General features: G+C 41.8%; 1 protein-coding gene across 1 annotated transcript in view; it reads right to left on the bottom strand.

Annotated features, from left to right (window-relative positions):
* LOC144768973 (piezo-type mechanosensitive ion channel component 2-like) overlaps positions 1-17,435 on the bottom strand; it is a 700,333-nt gene that overhangs the window by 531,910 nt on the left and 150,988 nt on the right. The window contains exon 9 of the mRNA XM_078652965.1: positions 7,699-7,794. Within this exon, the coding sequence (XP_078509091.1) occupies positions 7,699-7,794 (96 nt within the window). The remainder of the gene's footprint in view (positions 1-7,698; positions 7,795-17,435) is intronic.

Raw genomic sequence — 17,435 nt, 5'->3', positions numbered from 1 at the left:
TCAGCTTCCTGGAACTCCCTGTCTGACGTTTGCTTCTAGAGACGGTATCCTTTTAAAACACTAAGTGAACCAATGCCTATGTTGTTCTTTTGAATGACAGTAATAGCGTCTGACTTCTGAGGGGCTGAGCCACCTCGACCAAACATGGGAAGTGGCTGTTTGTCTATGTCCACCTAGAAAAATGCAAACCTCTCCCTCTTCTACCCCTTCACTATCCTTTTTCAATCCAAATAACGAACTCACATGTCCACCGCTCAAATTAATCTCATATTTCCCTATACTAATTCACCACTTATCCTTTTTGGCTTCCGGAGTAGAGTGCTACTCATCGAAAAAGCGCTTCGATGCCTCGTCAGGAGTAGCAAGCCCTATATAAATTAAATTACATTTGCAATTACAGTCGTAGTAAACATCCGGGTCAATAAGCCAGCACTACCATGGTACCCTTCCTGGCAGCATCCGTAGATTGGCCAAACTTGGACCAAAAAATACACTGGTGTTGGCACTCCTACAACCTACAGTATTGTCCATAACACAATTTCAAGAGCAATACATTTTCGAAACCCTTAAAAGAAGGGAAACGAAGAAACCAAAATCAGGATGCCATCAGTTCAGCAGAAGCTAGCATGCTTAGGACAAGCAAACCCGCAGAAACACTCAGATTTCGTTAAAATAAGCCACAATTATACATCATATACATGTAGAAAAAGCTTTACCCTACCCTCTTCACCTTACAACAATTGTACCAATTAGACACACAACTCCGGTCATAATCATTCAAACAACACAACACAGGTCCACACAAGTGGCTAAGCGTCTTCCACCTCAACAGCACTTTTACATCAAACGATACTCACACCACACCCTCCACGGTGCACACACTCAAAACAACTTCTGGCGTCATAATTCACACAACACGACTCCAGAATAAGCGTTTGTCAATTCAACTGACTTCAATATCATGCTCACACGTCACCCTCCACCGACCACACTTTAGACACAATACCTGCCCCCCTCATGCACACATCGTGATAACAAGCTAGGTAGTTAGCCGAGTAGTACACATGTTAACCAATCTAAAGCAGTTAAATTGAAACTACCGCTCCCAGATCCACAGTGAAAGGCAACGAAGCTCCATGATGGGGAAAGATGCCTTGAAACTTCACAAACGCCTGAAGTCGAACAACAAAGCAACAGCCAACCGTGCCCCACAGCAAAATAAAGCACATTCGACACACATATCCATTCACACAATGCTTTGTGCAATCCATTAGGGGGTCTCACATAATTCATCTTTGAACATTACCTTGCCTCCTACGCGCCAATATGATTCTTCCCTAAACTACTCAGAAACAACAGTAAACATTATTCCAATAGACATGTTGAGCTCCAGCCAACGAGAATCCTGGATGCAAGAAGTGTGACCATGATCTGAAAACGGGAAACAACCTTTACAGCGCAACTTTTACAACGCACTACCATTACAACGAAACTTTTACAATGCAACATCCATTACATCGCATGCCATTAAAACTCAACCATTACAACGCATGACACTACAACGCATACCACTACAACGCATGTCATTACAACGCAGTCATTACAACGCATTCCATTACAACGCATACCATTACCATCCAACACTTACCCTACTGTTGCACACCCTGGAGTTAGAATAGTAATTTTTACCCCTACACTATCCAAAACTTACCCTACTGTTGCACCCCCTGGAGTTAGAATAGTAATTTTTACCCCTACACTATCCAATACTTACCATACATGCAATGTAATGTTATGCGTTGTAATGGTATGCGTTGTAAAGGTAGTATGCGTTGTAATGGTACGCGTTGTAGAGGTAGTTTTAAAAAATTCGTTGTAATGGTACGCGTTGTAATGGATGTTGCGTTGTAAAAAATGCGTTGTAAAGGTATGCGTTGTAAAAGTATGCGTTGTAACGTCATACAACCTCTGAAAACGCTTCGGGACCCCAGCAGGGGTCACTTATCATAAAATAGCATTAAGTGTGTGATATAAGAATCTATCTGAAGAGAATTCCTTTTGTAATTATTTTATGATACATGGATAGCTATCTGTCATTTTGCTCAGTGTTTTTCCCTTTGTACAAGAATTCTTTTAATTCCAATGTGGGAAGCAGCAGTATGTGAAGATGTTCTTCAATCTCTCCATAAGACTCTGGTATCCAACCCCTTTTACTGAGCTGGTTGCTGAGTTTTATACACTAGAAAATGATGAATTATTCAGTAAGCCTTTCATTCCGTCTTTCATTCCCGTGTACCACCTTGCACTTACATTATTTGGGTGTTTGGACAAAATATTGTTTTAAAAATGCCGAAAGACAGAAATATCGGGAAATAAATATCATGACACACAAATGTCGTTTTTTTAGGTAGGTAATATCACTGTAAATAATATCAATGTTTTTAATATCATTTTCAATAATATAGTGATTAAAAAGATCTATTTTTAACTATTTTAATCTGCTTTAGTTTATATAATACTTTGACGTGTTACTATTGTTTATATAAATGCTATTGTTATTAAAATATAGCTTGTAATTGTAAGTAATTTACAATTTTTTATTCATTTTTAATAGTAATTTATAGTGTCACAGTCGGTTAGTAGGTTTGTGGGGGGACAGGGTGAGAAGTTAATTAGGTAATACATAAGAATTATTTAATATATTTAGGTGTATGATTAATATGTATAATGTCATTTATGCAATATTGATTTATTTACATTATATCTTAGTTGCGGGCTGTTAGGCTTGCAGGGGTATAAGGTGGTAAGTTACTTACCTGAAAATTAATTAATTAGTAATTAATTATAATTATTTATTTGATTTTTAATTATGTAATTCATGGAATTCTGATTTTAATTATATATTAGTTGTGGGCTGCTAGGGTTGAAGGGGTGTAGGGTGGGAAGTTAATTAAGTAATAATGAATTAACAATTTATTATTGTTAATTAATCATTTAAAAGAGTTTATTTTTCTTCTACATTCATGGTATTACTCATCTCTTGCTTAAACTGCAGTAGGAATAGTAACATTAACCTCTATGCAGTTCAACACTCTCCTTACTGTTGAGCTGTTTGAAGTGGGCATAGTAAATTTCACCCCTCTAAAATCCAACACTTTCCCTACTGTTGCACAGACTGGAGTGGGGATAATACATTTTACCCTTCTAAAGTCCAAAACTTTCCCTACTGTTGTACTGTTTGGAGTGGGAATAGTAAATTCCAACCCTCCGAAATTCATCGCTTTCCCTACTTTTGCCCTGTTTGGAGTGAGAATAGTGAAATTCACTCCGTTGAAATCCAACACTTTCCCTACTATTGCACAGGCTGGAGTCGGACTAGTAAATGTTACCCCTCCAAAGTCTAACACTTTCCTTACTGTTGCGCTGACTGGAGTGGGAATAGAGAAGACCAATGTTTTCCCTGTTATTGTTGTAACTAGAGTAGAAATAGTAAATCTCCAGAGTGCAAAACGTTCCCTACTATTGGATAAACTAGAGTGGGAATAGTTTATTTAATATTCTGAGACTCCAATAGGTTTCATAAAATTGCTTAAATATATTTTATAGCTCAGTTAAATAGATTTTATAGTATTGTGTTTTGTTTTTTTAAAATATTTTATATTTTTTATTTTCAAATTAATTTTAATGTCTACATATTTTGGAAATATGCTTTGGGATTTTTCTATTTGTATTTATCGTCTACAATAATTAGCAGATGTTTTCTTATAGTGTAACATAATATAATTGTTTTTAAATTATATTAATTTCATTATTTGAAATGTATTGCTACAAATATGTATACATATGTTTCCATATTAATTTATTTAAAATATAAAAACATTGATATAATCTATAACAGGTTTACTAATTATGTTACACTATAAATATATATATATATATATTTATATACAGACATATGTATATGTGTTTGCATGTTTATGTAAGTATATATTTGTATATAGTATTGCATATTAGTGGAATATATTACATGTATATATTAGAGTATTTTACATTTATTACTTCAAACTCTATATTAAAATAAATCGATATATTTTCTTCTATTTTTGGACTATATTAGTGTCACCATTGTAACTACAGGACCCCACTATTGTGATAAACGATATTTTTGTTACTATATTTTTGTAAACAATATTGTTTACCACAATATTGTGTTGGTGATTTCTTATTTGCTGAATTCTTCTCTTATTCTTTTGTCTCACTCCCATTGTAAAACTATTAGAGTCTGTGTGGTAGCTCACACATTGAGAAACCTTTCCCAGTCCATGTCCTTTCTCCCAACCAATGTCGTGAACAGTATTTTAGAATGTTATGTAGTTGTTCCTGTTGTGATGCAAAAACAAATGTTCCCCTCATTTAAGGACTGTGATCCCACCTTCCACATCCAGATGGGGACACTAGCCCTGGGGTCTTTAATTGCCCTCCTAGGTCTCTCCTTTTGCCCCTTTCGTCATTTTATCCTCACAAATCTAGAAGTTGTTTTTTTTGCCACCCTGTTTTAAGTGCGGGACCCTTGAGGTGTCCGAAATGGGTGTTTGTACACCTTCCCCTTTTACAGAAATATATGCTCTTTGTGGGCCAAAGGAAGATCACAACCCTTACCTTAACCATCATAGGGAGGTTACACACGAGGTTAACATGTTGAGCACAAAAATAAGCTTCAACGAACGGTAATGATTTTGTGTTGACTAGGATACATCATTCATTCTATGTGATTTGTTGTCTGACAATAGTGAAAGGAAAAGAACGTTTTTTGAAAAAACTTTTAAAGTGCTTTCCCAACATAATTAGGGTTTGCACTCCCCCCCTCCCCCCCCCCCCCAATAAGTATCTAAGCACCAGATGCCGAAGAGAGATATTCCATTATTGGGGCTCTGACCTACCCATCTGCAATGTAGTTGTTTTCAAATTGAGATCTCAGACCCACATTCTGAAATACATATGGCGTGTACACGTGTGTGATGCCCCCAAAAGACTCCTTTCCCCTGCATCCGGACCAGGCCAGGGTATGATGGTAAATGCAGCTCAATAATCAAGCCAAGACTGCGCATTGCATCACATCCTGTCCTGTAAAAAGCTGAAGCAGGATGTGAGGAGTCTCAATGGAATGCCAAAGCTGAGGGACTGTCACAGAGGAGCATCGACACCACTCACAGAGGAAAGAGAACAGAAAACAGTCTCACCTTTACAGGTATGTGTTATTGAGATACTCAGGGTGCTACCGTCCTTTCTGCTGTACAACCCAAGGTGCTAACCATTCTGCTAGGATGGAGAAATGGGAAGAGGGCTTCCTTTGGCCAACCACCCTCTTGCAAGTCCTCTGATTTGCTCAGGAGGTTCCAATGCCTTGGAGAGGTGTCCCGCTTTTCAGATGCCAAATAATGCAGCACAAGTTACTTCTTTGAAAGTTGTTGCAGGTGTGTTCTTAAGTTGAAAACGTAACAAACATTTACTGATTTTCCCTGGTGTGCAACTGCATAATTTAATAAAAGAAAATATGCATATTTTATGGTTTTTTTTAACTAGCTATATGCTAAAGTCACTCTTTTTGAAAAACGCGTAAGAATCCATGTTTTAGCATACCATATATGGAACCAAAAATAGATCAAAAGTACAAGCCAACCTGTAATTAAGACTGATCCAACAACAATTACTATATTATAGATATATGATATTGATATCCCACACTTCCCTTCTCATTAGCCACCGCCGTCACAGAAGGACACAGGAAGACAGCACCAATATATATATAGTGAAATAGCAAGATTATGGAAAATGTGGTCCCAGACAGTTTAGGACATTGCAGCTGTTAAATTGGCCATCTCTGAGTTGCAATCTAGATCATGCTCTTCATAATCTAACTCTTGCTTTTCTCCTCAATTGTTGTTTTGCATAACTGAAGTGCAGCTTAATTTATGTGCAGCGTAACTGAGTTACAACTTGGATCTGAGTGACTGTGCGGGTCCCGTGCTCTCTGTTCCATGGGACCTAAGCTACACTTCACTTTGAGATCCAACAGGGGTGAAACCCCTTCAGAGCGGAAGTGGTCTGGCAGTTCTGGCTGGCTGTTCCTATTAGAGCAAGACCTTCTGAAGTAGAACTGGGGGGATAATGATGGTTTGAAATGTGGAACGAACAACTGTCACCGTATGAGATTTATGCAAGTTATTACACTAGGGGAGCTGGATAAGTAAGGTGCTGGGGGTATTAAACCCACAGTGGAGAAAGGAGCTTTCTTTGATATTTATCTTTCTTATGTCTTTTTACAATTTTGATAAAATAATATAAGGCCAGTATATTAGGATTGGTTTAATATATCAGTGACTTCCAGCACTTTCTAAAAGTATTTCAAGCGGAGGGTTTGTCTCTTGACAGAAAGGAGCCTAGATTAGGCTCAATAAAAGTTTGTAATGGAACACCGAGCAGCTCGACAGGGAGGCAGGCAATATAACCTACGAATTCAAAAGGGGAAGTTAAAATAAAAGACGTCCAGTCGAAGTCAGTACAGGACGGGCCTGAGAGATGTTTTCCTTTCTTGGCTCTTATTTCCTTATACATTCGTGGCTGTCATGAGTTGAGCCTAACATTCATCTTTCAGTTGCATATGGGGAATACACCATTGGAAACAAAGTAGTGCAGTGAAAGTGGACAGGCGAAGCCTTACTGCCCTGTAAGGATTTCATGCTGGAGTGTGTTAAAGCTTGAACCTGACTTTACCAGGTAGGTGCCCTTTCCTGACTACATTTTACCAGTAGAATCTGCGTTTCACATGAGTGCTGACTTCATAATCAGGATTACGGGTCCTACTGAGAGGGATCAGGAGATGTAGGATGAGTGGGGGACATGTGGTGGGAAATCGCCCTACACTGCACCACCGCATCCACATCACCCGATCTTATCATGACAACTCCCTCCATTGCTGAACTGGCCCAGGAACAAGCCAGTGTCCTGGAGAGTCTGAATCCTATTTCTTCAGGAACTGCTGTGCCACTAAAGAGTGGTAGACTAACTGGCTGCCTTCTCATCTCTTCCAAGTCTGACCACCCCAGAATATTGCAGCATAAATATGGACTGATTTGCAGATGGCTGGGTCTGAACTGGGGTGGTGTGGTGAGCAAAAAACAATGAATTAAACCCATATCCTTGTGACTGGGATGACTATTTGCATTGTTCTGCCCTCCATCCATTATCTTGTTGTGTTTGCTATGTTTGCACTAAGTGGCCAAAAAAGCCCAGACATGTGGCCCTTGCTCGCTGTGCCACGGTATTCAAGCTAGCCTGGCTGATGAGGCGTGAAACACCAAAACCGGTCCCGGGATGCTTGTTTCCGGTCTAGGGAGGAACTGGCCTGGCAGTTCGGGCTGTACTCTTCCCATGAGGAGCAGGGTAAAGACTGATTTGCATATGGCTGGGTCCAAACTGGGGTGGCATAGTGAGCAAAAGAACAATGGATTAAACCTAGATCTGTGACTGGGGGGGTGAGTGGTCAAAAAGTTTCTGCACTCCGTCCATCATCTTGTTGTGTTTGCAAAATTTCACAGCAAGCCTTGATCTATTAAAGCTAGTGTTGTTTCTTGGGGAAAAGTGTAACTGCTGCTGTGGAAGACATCTCTTCAGAAAGTGATTGAAAACTTCCATTACCTTTTTGGTCTCACCATTAGGTAGCCATAACATTTCATCAAGCGCTTCATGTTGACTGACTTGAGATTCTTGCTCCTCCTTTTTTTCAGACTCCTCCTTTAAAGAGAAGAACATTGTCAACATTAGTGGAAAGCAGATTACATAGTAAGATACATTTTCATCTTCAACGGAAACCTCAAACAAGACCTGTGCACACATTGAGGCTATTGTGAATATATTAAATTGATGTAGAGATTGGAGTTTTGTATATTTTCATTCACTAGGTACTATTAAGAGTATCACCTGGGATCTGCATTGATCGGTTTGTTTCTTTCTTTTTATGTATTATATCATATACATAACAAATGTAATAATCTCCTAGAGCCAATGGTATAAAGGTTTTATAGGTAGAAGCTTCAAAGAACAGAACGGGGATTCAAAAAAGTTTATGAAACCAAACACCTTTTTTTAATTGAGTCACGGTTGGGATCAATCGCCAAGAAAAGTTGATTCCGCAGTGTTGGAGCTTACATATAGAAACCCAAACCCTCTGGTGTGTCACTCAGTTATTGAAGGACAGGCTGTAAGATGTGTTTCTTGAATCAGAGGTAGAGTGCTTCGAGACAGTTTCCAATGGGAAATAATATTATCTTCTACATCTTCAATAGAAAGCTCTTAGATAAAAAGTTTGAAAGTCATGTTATTTGTGTGAGGTGGGTTTATAACAAATTACCACTGTTGTGTTCTTTTTAAAGCAAAAAACAGTCCATTTAACTTGAACAACTTTATGTTGTGGGCTTCGGGAATTGTTTTAAAACAGCTTCTTTAAACCCACATATTCTTTGAAGTTTGTCCTGGGAGAACATCATTTTTTTATTTGATTTGTTTCCAATTGAATACATCAAATGGAAGCGAGCCTATTTAGTAAAGGCCTGGAAGGAAGGCTTTATTCTAGGAAGTTCATGCAGCATCAAGATTTTCTTGAAAAAGAATTTGCATTTTTTAATGAAATATTTTACTTGTTCCGAAAAAAAATAACAACAAGGCACTGATTTCTGCATTATAGAGCACTTTAAAATAAAAAGAGTATTATTCTAGACTATCTAATAAAGTATAAAAAGAAAAATTATTGGACTCCAGTATGGCCTGTATAGGCCTGGTTACGCTCTTCTCTCCTTAGCATCAATACAGTAATCATTTTGGCTGTGTTGCTTTCTTCCAATGATTAAGACTCCACAGCATCTATGTGATTGCTTTTAAAGGAAAGCAGTGGGACTTTCATCTTGATGACTGAGCCTCCACAAACTCTATAGCAGTACTGATGCTACCCATAGGTTGGATTGCCCTCGGGATAACTGAGTCTCTATTTGACGGATGTGGAAAGGGGGTATGACCTCTTCTGTTCATGGATAACTAGGGCCTTGGACTCTCTGATTCCTATCGTTTCCACTAAAATCAATCCCAGAGAGTCGAGTCCCTGGTACGATGGCACTCTCCGGGCCCTAAAGGGTGCCTGTAGACGAGCAGAGAGGGCTTGGAGGAAAACCTATGGGGCTGATCTAAAAGCTGCATATACCAAGTCCGTTAAGCTCTACCATCGAGCTATCTGCCGAGCCCGTGCGGCTTTTTATGCCACCGAATTCCGGAACAGTCCGAATCCGTCAAAAGCTATCTTCAAGGCCGTAAAAGATCTCACGGCGAAGCGGACCACCACTACGACCGTAAGCTCCCTTTCCCATTGTGAATCCCTTGCATCTTACTTTTTGGGGAAGGTCCAAGCTATATATAGGACGTTCCCTAGCATAGGGTCCACTACGGAAAGTATAATTGGGGTTCACCATCAGACTACACTGCTTGTTTCCCCCCCCCTTACCTTGGATGGTTTTGACAAACTTGCGTTGCAAGTCAAATCTGGGTCCCCATCTGATCCAGTAAGGCCTGCTCTCTTCCGAGACCAAGCTTTTATGGGGCGTACAGTTGTATGCTCCCTTGTCAACCTTTCCTTGGAAACGGGAACTGTACCATCTAAGTGGAAACAAGCTGTGGTGTCCCCGATTATTAAAAAGCCCACCCTGGACCCATCTAAGCCTGAAAGTTATCGCCCCATCTCGTTGCTACCCTGGCCAGCCAAGATCACCGAGGCCCATGTCAACTTGGCCCTGTCTGAACATCTGACTCGGACCAATGCCCTTGACCCCACACAAAACGGATTCCGTGCTGGGCACAGTACGGAAACCGCGTTACTTGTGATGGTGGAACATCTCCGGGCAAGGTTGGATGCTGGTCAAACGGCGGCGCTTATTTTGTTAGACCTTAGCGCCGCCTTTGATACGGTAGATCACAGCATCCTCCTGCGTCGGCTCGAGGAGACTGGTATCGGCGGCCAGGTGTTGCAATGGTTCCGCTCCTTTTTAGATGACCGCTCCTTCTGTGTTGCCATCCCTCCCTTCAAGTCCAGCTACCAACCACTGGCCATGGGGGTTCCGCAAGGGTCCTCGCTGAGTCCCACGTTGTTCAATCTATACGTGAGACCGCTGGCTGATGTCGCTAGGCAGTGGGGCCTTACTTTGGTCTCATATGCCGACGACACTCAGCTGGCGGTTACTCTCAGTGGGGATGCGGAAATTGAGGCCCCCAGGTTTCAGTCCGGACTGAAGGCGGTGGCTAGTTGGCTGACAGGCAATTGCCTTCAGCTAAACGCCACTAAAACAGAGGTGATGGTCGTCGGGAAGGGAGTGGAGTTGTGGGGTGACCACTGGTGGCCCTCAGAGCTGGGACCTACTCCGATCCCGGTATCGGAAGTGAAAAATCTGGGGGTATGGCTGGACGCGGGCCTCTCTTTTATAGGCCATACTAAAAGAACCGCGGCCTGCTGTTTTGGTCTCCTGAGGGGCTTGAGACCTGTTCTCAAGTTCTTTGATGCCCCGACCAGGCAGCTGGTGATCCAGGCTACTATCATCTCTCGCCTGGACTACGCCAGCTCTCTCCTGGCTGGGGCTAACCAGGCTGAACTAACCCGTTTACAACGGGTTCAGAATGCTGCGGCGAGGGCGATTGTTGGCCTGCCCAGATTCTGTTCAGTGACAGGTGTCATTCGCTCCCTACACTGGCTTCCGGTTAGGAAGCGCATCCTCTTCAAGGTCTTGTGCCTTGCTTTTAAAATCTTGAGAGGTACAGGCCCGGAAATTCTGTCGAGTTGTCTGTCTTTTTATGTTCCCGCCCGTAACCTCCGCTCTCAAGGTTTGGCCCTTGCGGTGGTTCCCAGATTCAGGCTCAGCCGTATGGGAGGCCGATCGTTTAGGGTAATGGCTGCGTCAGCATGGAACTCCCTGCCTGTTGAAATCCGCTTGCTGGAGGACCTTCTGACTTTTCGGAGGGCTATAAAAACTTTCTTGTTTTAGCTGTTCTTAGTTTTTTGTTCTTAGTCTCTTGTTGTGTTACGGGCTACCTTGTCTCTGCGCCAGGACGCTCCTTGGCTGGAGTATCTGTGCGCACAATAAATAGACGTAACATAACATAACATAACATAACATAACATTCACAGTTTCCCCAATACAGTAGACCTCATCAACAGTGTCAGGAGTAGTTTTTTTTTAAAAATAAACGACTGCCAGTAATGAGTAAAGCATGAAAAATGAAATGTAGTACCCAGTAATATTAAATGAAGAAAAAGGGAAGGACAGAAGGAAAGTAGATGTTATTCAGTTAAACTGGCCGCTTTAAATGGGATCTCGCCCACGGAGTGGTGAGAAGGGAAGTAGTGTGACAAAAATCTTCTGATATTTCATTGAATATCATAGAGTGCCAGAAGAAGGATGCTTATGTTAGACAAAAGAACATATAGTCAGAGAAAAATCTAGACATAGATAGATATTTTGGATGTGTATGACTTGCCTGTAGAGGTTTAATATAAAGGAAACAAGAACAATTTTAGATGGGATGCAGGTTTCAAGGGCCATCAAGCAGAGTGAAATAAGATGAGTAAAGGCTCCTGTGACCAGGAAAGCTGTTGAATTTAGAATGGCATTTAAGGACACAAGGATAGTTTTGGCATTAGATTGCCAATTATATCAATGAGTAAGATCCAATTTCTGACTATAGTGTCAATGATTCCTCTTTAAATTATCCTGCTTTCTAATGAGTGAGGTGCCTACACTGTCTCTGGGCCCACTGATGTTAGCCTAGAAGGCACTACTCTATTTAATGTATCCTAAATATGTCTGACTCAAACTGAAAAGGACCTAGAATTCTACCTAACTGTGATAAAAAACATATATTGAGCAAAGAAGCATAGGTTATATATCCATGGCTTAGACATATGTCTAGACAGCCTAACAATTTTGTAGGCCAATAATAAAAGTCAATGAATGTCCTGCTGAAAACGCTCCAAATTAATCTAACTCGTTTTTCATCTTTAAAGATCATGTGGCCAAGAAGCCACTAACAGCTGGCTACTAGTTGGGCACAGTTCATACAATCAACCTATGCCTAGCTGCTCCACCATCCAGGCATTAGTCCCATTCATCATTAAGAAGTGAAGCACCACCCATGCTCCATGTTTTCCATGAAGTTATTCATTTGATCATGGATTCATTTTATCACATTTCTCTAGGGAAATACACTAGCTCCCACGCCCAGTGTCTCTCTTGCATTATTTTGAAAGTAATCAAGTCAAAATATTTACAGAAAAACTGTCTATCTTTGATCACCACTACATCAGAGGGACCCATGCCAGGACAACATTTGTAGTCCTGCAGTCATACATTGTTCGAGTAAGGATGCTCCTATACTCTTGCTCTAGAAATAGGCTTGAGTCGAGATCCCAAAAATCTAAGACATCCTTGAGCTAAGTCTAGGAAGAACCTACTATTGACATGATCGGTCATGAGCAAAGCTAATTTCCCCACATCATTGATGTGTAAGATACTTCATATGAATTGCATCAATTAACTCCAACTAAGTATGACATACCCCTCTGCTGTGTATTATTATGCTATATAACTATAGCTCACTTTTAATGCATCTCTTCAACCTACATGCCCAATCGCACATGAGCAATATCTTGTATTGTTCTGTAGAGATGAAGTTCCGGCAAAATGTATGTTTAGGGACATGTTTGTTAAACCTGGAAACATATAGGTGCAAAAAAAAACACTAAGATTAAACTGTTTGTTTGGCGATAAACAGCTCAACTCTGATTGGTGGTGAGATTTAATCCCATGGCTCTGTGGAAGGATTGTAGTCTTCTTCTCAAGAGTTGTACATAAGATGTCCTCCTAACCAGGCCTATTTTGATTAAGGCATCTAAGGGCAATGGTGTTTCCATGTGGTGACCATGTTTAGGTCTGGTAGGGGCTGGAGGTTCTCGAGGGAAAAGCATCTGACCACCCTTTTTAACACCCCCAACACAGTAAAGTGACTGCGCATTATTTATACAAGTGCCTGCTGCTGTATCACATCATCCTCCCCTTCAAGATCTCTGCACTAAGGCACGCATTCTCTTAAATCAACTCCTACACTCTTACTTTATTCACAGTTCCGACTTATTTCCTGAATGAATCTAAGTGGACATTAACCTGTGATGTACATATAGCACATCTGATAGGATCTTATGTTATGTATATTCTGCAGTGGCATTCCCCTCTTGCACATCTAAGTATGTCATACATTCTGACTGTGATACTGAGTTGCTCATTCTCACCAGGAACAGTCTTGCTTTCTGAATTTCATTCACTGTTTTACCATTGTTGACTGAGGAGGATGCTTCACTGATGTATCTCACAGTTCTGCTTACTCACCTAGCGTCTGAATCAGCTTTTCACTGTTGGGTCTGTCCCATTTCAGCCCTCAGAGTGCATCTGAATACAATGTACATTGTGACTGTACTGCTGTTGAATGCATCGCCAATAGCACATTGCTTTCTCTTGCATTCTTCTATCTGTCTTCCATTCCTTCTCTCTGCCCTTAATACACCAAGTGTTTCTTAACCCCTATGGGAAGAACACCAGTAAACCACACTCATTCCCTCACAGGCCCTAACTCCCATTACTAATTCAAATTTAAATGGTTTGCCTCTTGATGGGAAATATAGGAAGACTCCGCTTAGATGTAGCCGATGAGTTCCATGAGACAAAAACACCAAGGCCTCATCTCATCTGACCTTTCCTCGTGCAGAGGGACTGGTTTTCGTATTGGATGTGCTCCATCTAAACAATTGTGTAACAAATATCTTTTATTTTATTTTATTTTTTTATTATTTTTATATACAGAATACAATCCTAACTTCAAAAGGTACCAATGCTGATGTTACCACTTTTTTCATTGGCTATTGCTCTAAGCAAAGATTTAAAATGTCATTTCTGTATATATACTTCAAGCATTAATTACCGTTAACTCGCCATAAAGTGGGGTTGAGGGTAAACTCTGTCCAACTCTGTTCTGTAAACCAAATGACACAAACTCTACTTTCCAATTTAATAGCCAACACATTAAGGCCCTAACTGATCCCTCACCATGTGGTTTGTCCCTTTGGATATGAGAACATTTTAAATTAAAAAATGATTAGGTCCATGAAGCCAAAATTCTGTGTTCCCAAATAGACACTGTGGTTACCCCAAATGACTAGTAAGATAAGCAATCAAAAAAGCTTTGCTCTGCCCTCTTAAAATCTTTGGACTGTTAAGCCCAAATCGTTTTCCTCAACCTTTTCCAGAGCATATCTGGTCAATTCAATTTCAGATAAAATGTCTAATTGTTTTTTTCACTATTTTTATTCGGCTTCAATGTCTCTCAGAGCTCTTATGGTTTTGCAGTGCTGGTGTTCCAATGAGGGAAGGCAGCCATTTTCAACTCCTCATGTGGCATGCACTCATTCCGGAGCGCTTCCTTGATATAAGCTGCTACCAGGTTCGCAATGTTGGTTTATAAGAATCATTGGGTTGGTTTTTTTTTGTTGCTCTTGCAGATGGCAAACTTTTGATGACTGTGGTTCCTAATTTCTAATACTTAATATGCACTAATTTTATATGGATATATGAACAGTTTTGCCTCCAGACTGCAATTGTCAATTTCCATGCACCCTTAGCTTGATGCATTTCAAGCAATGCTTATAGTTACATTCTATACTAATCTTGCCACCTCTTCACTGCCACATGATCCTGCTGCTCTGACCTCATACTTCATTACTATACAACTACTTAGGCTTGATGATGAGCACCGCCTGTTTCTGGATGTGCGTTTCACGATTGAGGACATTATACAGGTCATCCAAAGTATCCAAAGTATGCCGGGGGACAAAGCACCGGACTTGGATAGTATAACGGTAGCCTTTTACAAAGAGTATGCTCAAATTCTCCCCACCTGCTCCCCACCTCTTGGCAATGTATGAGGAGTCGTTGATGAGTGGTGCATTGCCATCTTTCCTTCAGAAGGGCATAACTGACACCGTACAGAAACAGGAAAAGTCCCCAAGTAATCACATAGTTGTAACTCTTATAGATCACTGTCCATGATTAATGTGGATAACAAAATTTTGGCCAAATTGATAGCTTACCGCCTCCCTCCCTTGCCACTGAGCATGGTCCATCCGGACCAGTCCGACTTTATTCCTGGCCGCTCGACCAAGCATAATTTTTAGGTCTCGGCTTAGAGACGCGCGAAGCGCGTTCTCGGCAGAGAACTATAGCAATCGTTTGAGCCGACAAAGGGAGACAAGAGCTGGGCATGCGCCCAGCATTCTGAATGGGAGAGGGAGCGACAAGAGCTGGCCACCCGCAGATTTGGTCGCGCGCACGGCACCAGCGTCTCCGCCGCGAGCCGATGACTGCTCTCTTCCTGGCCGGCTTCACGGAAGGCAGCATCACGTGATCCGCGTTCACCACCAACGGCAGCAGCTGCAGAATCGCCATGTCGGTGCACTACGGAGCAGTAGAAAGATGCGGGCAACTTACTTCTTTGTGTGCCAGTTGCCGAGATTACTACACAATAATGCTATGTTTACATGGCAACCCTCGTCGCCATTTAAAGGGTGGGCAGAACATCGTGCAGAACTCCCTGCCCTTCCAGCGAGTCCCTGAACAGTGCAATGCCCGCAGTGTCAACAGTCCTACGTGCCTGGCTGCGTCTTGAGGCTGATGCCAGCCCTGGGTGTTCAGGGGCACACGCTGCGCTCTTTCAGGCATTGAGATGTTTTCATTAGTGTGGGAACTGCAGAGGAACTCAGTATCAGATGGCCTGCCGAACTAAATTCAAGACTAGTATGCGTAAAACAGATTTAATCTGAACTAGAAATGCACTAATAAGAAGGTGCTTGCACTTAAGTGGTTTTCCCGACTGGGTAAGCCAGCCCCTGCTTTTACGTTATTTTACATAATTTACTGACATTTTCGTTAATTTTTGTCAGATATGTGGTTCTTTTATGCGTGTCTAATATCATCCTTCTCAGCAGCTCTTAACAAAAAAAGTATCACAGTCTGAGTCGTTCTTTCTTTCAGTTCAAACGAGCAGCAGCTTCGCCCATTTATGCAACTTACTCTCATTCACTCATGGTAGGTGGCGAGTCATGTTTCCAAAGCATTGCAGTTTCTTTTCTCTAGCCTCACTGCCAGTTAAACAAACCTACCTGTGGCCATATTTTGCTTGTGTTTTGGTGTGAGACCCAATATACATGCTTTGGACCTCTTACTATATCATTTCAGTATTTGGTTTGTGTACTCTTAACATGTGCGTCCAATGTGTTGCGAGCGAAGTACACAACCAGAACATATGCACAATACCAGCTTTTCCTACCTGACATAGGGGATCACTGCCAGGTACTGTTGGAAATATGTTCAATTGGCTATGGGTGAGATGCATACAGTATAAGGTGTTCTACTGCAGGCGCAGAAATCGCACGGGGCTGACCCAGTTATTCACACAGCTCTGATGATGCACCTCAGGCACGGGGCTGACGCAGTTATTCACACAGCTCTGATGATGCACCTCAGGCACGGGGCTGACGCAGTTATTCACACAGCTCTGATGATGCACCTCGGGCACGGGGCTGACGCAGTTATTCACACAGCTCTGATGATGCACCTCGGGCACGGGGCTGACTCAGTTATTCACACAGCTCTGATGATGCACCTCGGGCACGGGGCTGACGCAGTTATTCACACAGCTCTGATGATGCACCTCGGGCACGGGGCTGACGCAGTTATTCACACAGCTCTGATGATGCACCTCGAGCACGGGGCTGACGCAGTTATTCACACAGCTCTGATGATGCACCTCAGGCATGGGGCTGACACAGTTATTCACACAGCTCTGATGATGCACCTCGGGCACGGGGCTGATGCCGTTATTCACACAGCTCTGATAATGCACCTTAGGCAGGTGCTCACAGCTGTTATTATTCACACAACTCTGATTATGCACCTCAGGCACGGGGCTGACGCAGTTATTATTCACACAGCTCTGATGATGCACCTCCGGCACGGGCTCACAGCTGTTATTATTCACACAGCTCTGATGATGCACCTCAGGCACGGGCTCACTGCTGTTATTATTCACACAGCTCAGATGATGCACCTCAGGCACGGGCTCACAGCTGTTATTATTCACACAGCTCTGTTGCGCTCTCTAATAGTCTTTACTAATAACTCTCTTCTACACACTATCGACCTCTCACTCTACTACCTACTGTGTGTGTGGGTGCTAATGCAATAGGTCTCACATATGCGCGTGATGAAGCTATTGGCATTGTAAATGGCAATGCCATT

This window comes from Lissotriton helveticus, chromosome 7 (genome assembly GCF_964261635.1).
Source record: "Lissotriton helveticus chromosome 7, aLisHel1.1, whole genome shotgun sequence".
Taxonomy (NCBI): Eukaryota; Metazoa; Chordata; class Amphibia; order Caudata; family Salamandridae; genus Lissotriton; species Lissotriton helveticus.
This window is presented reverse-complemented; position numbering and strand designations above follow the sequence as displayed.